Below are 4124 nucleotides of genomic sequence, written 5' to 3' on the forward strand. Positions count from 1 at the left end.
ACACGAGAATGTTGGTTGAATTTTTCATTTTTCTGTATACAAGGGTTTATAAAAGGAAACCTTCACCTGAATGAATGTTCCTTTTTCAGAATGAGTCTTCAGGTGAGCAGAATTTCCAATTTAAGGCTTAATTTTGATTAAACCTTTCATGACAATATGATAACGGCCAAAATGCGTTTGCTCGTAATTTTGAAGCAGTGGTGGCTAATTATAGATTTAGATACCATTAGTGCGCTGAAGTGACGTCATCGGCGGTCACTGTCTTTTTGACTGCAATCTGACAGATAACGAGAGAAATAGCATTTGATAAAATTGAAGCAACACGTTAGTATGGCCCTGAATCAAGTTAACGGCGTGACCACAGAGACAAACATTACGGATGATTCTTCAAGTTTGACAACTGGACAACAACAAACTTACTGTATTTCTTCATCATGTCAGTCGAGGGCGACGACTTTCATAGAATGTCAGAGATATATTGACACTGAACAAATTGAGAAAAGGCAAAAGCACCTTGGCAATACAGATAAGCGTTGTGCAATGTCAATTGAATCAGATCCCAGTGATCCGGACAATTTTGTGACAAATCTCAGTAATGAAGAACAAAAAAGAGGTTTGAAATTTAAATTAGTATCATGCAATAAAGCTGTATATAATTATATTTCGAGAAATATTAAAAACTTTTTTTAATTTTCAATGTTAAAATTTGATATATATATATGTTTATAGATGATCAGATTTTCGACAAGCAGCTCCAATGCAACATGTTTCTATCTAATAAAGACATCGATGACAATCAATCTTATGATGTAAATGACATTCGTTCAGGAGATGGTTTTCCAAGCAGAAAAACTTCTGCAAGCAATCAAGTTGCTGTAAATTCATTGACAAATTTTTCTCAAAAAATGATCAAAAAATCAAAACGTAAGTTTTGCTTTTGTAGTTTGTAATGTACAGCTAAATATATTATATGCAAGATTAACTTGTAATAAATGAAGCATTATGAACATTATTATTAAATATTTAAACTATCTTTCTATTCAACTAAAAATTAAAAAATAATATTAGAAAATTTTACGTTTAGTTCTTTTTATTTGCTAAAATTTATACATAGCATGAGTTAATTTATATGTTTGAAATTTAATAAAGATTTAACATGATTTTTTATATATAAATGATACGATATGTCAAATTAATGTTTGACCAATAGTGACTAGTTTTGTGAAATTAAGGTTGAAGTAGAATGCAAGGTCAAAGCATTTCAATGTGAAGTAACAAATTATTCGATAAATCATGCGCATTACATAACAAATTATTAAAATTAAAAAAAATTTTATTTCCCAGCTTAAATACAAATAAAAACAAATTCATATTGAATGCGTAATTTTTAAGGTGCGTAAAAATACAGTGTATTTGAACTGGTGATGTAAAGCGAAAATGAATCTGATCTGTGTGATCTTCAGGAACTATAAACTTCGGTATTTAATATTAATATAAAATAAATGCTTCATGATTGGGCAAATGGGCTGCATCACGTGTTTATATACTGTCAATTTTTTGTTAATTTAGTATAGCAATTAGTTTAGCATTTATTTGCAACATAAATATTATAAATAAAATTATACTTGTATATAATTCACGAATAATGTCTTTATGGCTTGGTCAATGCTTGTTTAATTGTTTCATTTCTGTAGTTTAGAATATGCTTTTAATTAAGTTCACTAAGTGCAATTCTTTATTTTATCTCTTGCTTAGCAAAAGTATTGTTTATTGTTTGAAAATAATTCATATTCTTAGGACCACCAACAATTATACACATACATGGCATAAGAAAAATAGAATGCTTTTTCGAAAAATGGTTATGGTACCTTGGAAAAATCATATCCAGAGCCCCTTCTTTAGGAATTGTTTTTCCTCTAATAGTATTCGTGCTGATCATGGCTGGATTATTTTTTAATCAAGATAAGCTATCAAAATTTCCATTGCCCTTTGAAGCTTTCCATCCGAATGAAATATTGCCAAAAATAATAAGTGAAAAAAGTGAAACAGTTGACCAGTACAAAACACTAGAGCAGATTGGTTTGTTTAATTTTTGGAATTCCCAAACATGCGCTATTTTGATCAAAGTAAAAAATAGCGCCGTATCAACTGAAATAAAGCATAAAATATTCAAATTTTATTCAAAATTGAAACATTCGTTAAACAGAATAGAACTTGTATCTGGAAATCATGTGAGAAGCTATGAAGAATTTTGCCAAGATGCAAACTATGAATGCTCAACAGCCGCTCTTGAGTTGGCTTCATTAGTCACTGTAAACGTGGAGACGTTGAAAAGAACTACATTACGTTTAATTTCACGTGGAAATAAAACTCACACCAATGACTATTCAGATGTAAACGGTTTTGCGGCTGTTGATTCTCAGAAGGCTTTTCCATTGGATAAATTCTACGGGGATTTGAGAGCTATTTTATTAGTTTTCCAAATTCCAAATGTTCCTTCGTTTAAAGATATGCATCGACAGTTTGAAAATAATATCCAAAATATGGTGAACGAATTCAATCGAAATAGCAGCAGCTTAGCACACTTGAATTTTTGGTCAAAGGAAGCTTACAAGTCTGCTGTAAATTCTACAGTAACTGCGTCTTTTAATCAGTTATCAAATGCATTTATTATTTTACTTCTCAGCACCATTTTATTATCATTAAAAAGAGACGAATACATTAGTCGTCCTTTGTTCGGGGTAGCTATCAGTGTTGGTGTTGTTTTGGTGCTTCTTAGCAGTTTTGCTATTGATGTCAGTTCATCCAGCCAATTTCAACCACTTGCAATCTCAGGACTGTTCTACATTACTGGTAAGTTCAAAATTACTTTACAACAATTTATTTTTATTTAAAAATTAAATCCCAGGATGCCAATTAATTTTTTTCAGTAGCCATTGATAAGGCTATAAAATGAATGGTGAAAAAGGGTTTAGGTGAAATATAATTTTACCTCTCTTTAACAGTGAAATAATTTTTAGCTGCTTTTCTTTTCCTCAACTTCAATATCCTTCAATCGTGGAGAAAATTCAATAATGTATCATCCCATCCTGTGGAAAAGCTTCGACTAATTATGAGCATTGAAATTGCGCCACTGATTTTGATTCTTTTCTGCTGTTTACTGAGTTTCACAACAGTTGCTTGCTGTTTACCATTTACCATATTTACAAGTTATAATCGCATCATTGCTACGAGTTCATTTTACTCCGTTGCTTTTATATCTTTGTTTTCTTCTACGGTTTTATATCTTTCTGGGCGAATGGAAGCATCTGGACTTAAATGGTTCAAATTCTGGCAGAAAGGTGACACTAACTTTACAGGTACGAAATTTTACTCAGATTTTAATTGAGATGGGTTTTAAGTATAAGTTGAATTTTTGTAAAAACAAATCATTTTGAAATAAAAAATTACATTTATTTTTAATATAGCAGTACAAGTGTATATATCAACGTTTTGATTATGGACATTTGCGGTAAAATTATACATGCTAATTTTAGATCCAGTTATAAGCAGCTATGATAGAAGAGAGATACGGCTATTGCAAAGTCGTTTGCTTGATGAAAGTAGGTCTTTTTCCCGAAGAATTGGCTTTTTTACAAGCAATGTGCACGTCCGATTTGTGACATTACTAATAGCTTGCATATATATAATTTTTGTCAGTTGGACATGCAGCATTACCAATGTGCAGCTCAGTGCCGAAATGTTTATGGCATCAGCGAGCAAATTTTCAGAATTTTGGCTCGATTATCGCGAGCAGTTTTCCAATCTAAATAGCCAGGTTGAACTTGTTTTTAATGAACCGCTTAATTACAATAATGAGCGGATACAAGATAACATATCAGCGTTGCTAAATTGGACAAAAACAAAGCAACTATGTAAGCAAATATCCGTTACTGGTTTGAAGAATTGAATGCAAAAAGAACAAAAAAACAAACTTAATCTCGTTTGAAAGCATCGCTTGCAGAAAATGCAAAAATTATATTTTTACAGAAAATGATAAAATACGCAGGGCTTTCAGCATGACATTGTTACAGGACCAACAGAAAGAAAAGTAAATTTTTAAAATCCAGGGTTAGGACCTTTTT

At 31.3% G+C, this 4124-nt stretch overlaps 1 protein-coding gene across 1 annotated transcript; it reads left to right on the plus strand.

The window, feature by feature from the left end:
- The first annotated feature begins 330 nt into the window (after nt 1-330).
- Tsp_13122 (conserved hypothetical protein) lies at nt 331-4094 on the plus strand. Its single transcript, XM_003368396.1, has 7 exons — nt 331-613; nt 730-924; nt 1798-2853; nt 3021-3209; nt 3537-3606; nt 3700-3935; nt 4030-4094. The coding sequence occupies exons 1-7, from the start codon at nt 331-333 to the stop codon at nt 4092-4094; spliced, it is 2094 nt and encodes a 697-aa protein (XP_003368444.1).
- The last annotated feature ends 30 nt before the right edge of the window (nt 4095-4124 follow it).

Source organism: Trichinella spiralis (assembly GCF_000181795.1).
Source record: "Trichinella spiralis strain ISS 195 chromosome Unknown Scfld2517, whole genome shotgun sequence".
NCBI classification, from domain to species: Eukaryota; Metazoa; Nematoda; class Enoplea; order Trichinellida; family Trichinellidae; genus Trichinella; species Trichinella spiralis.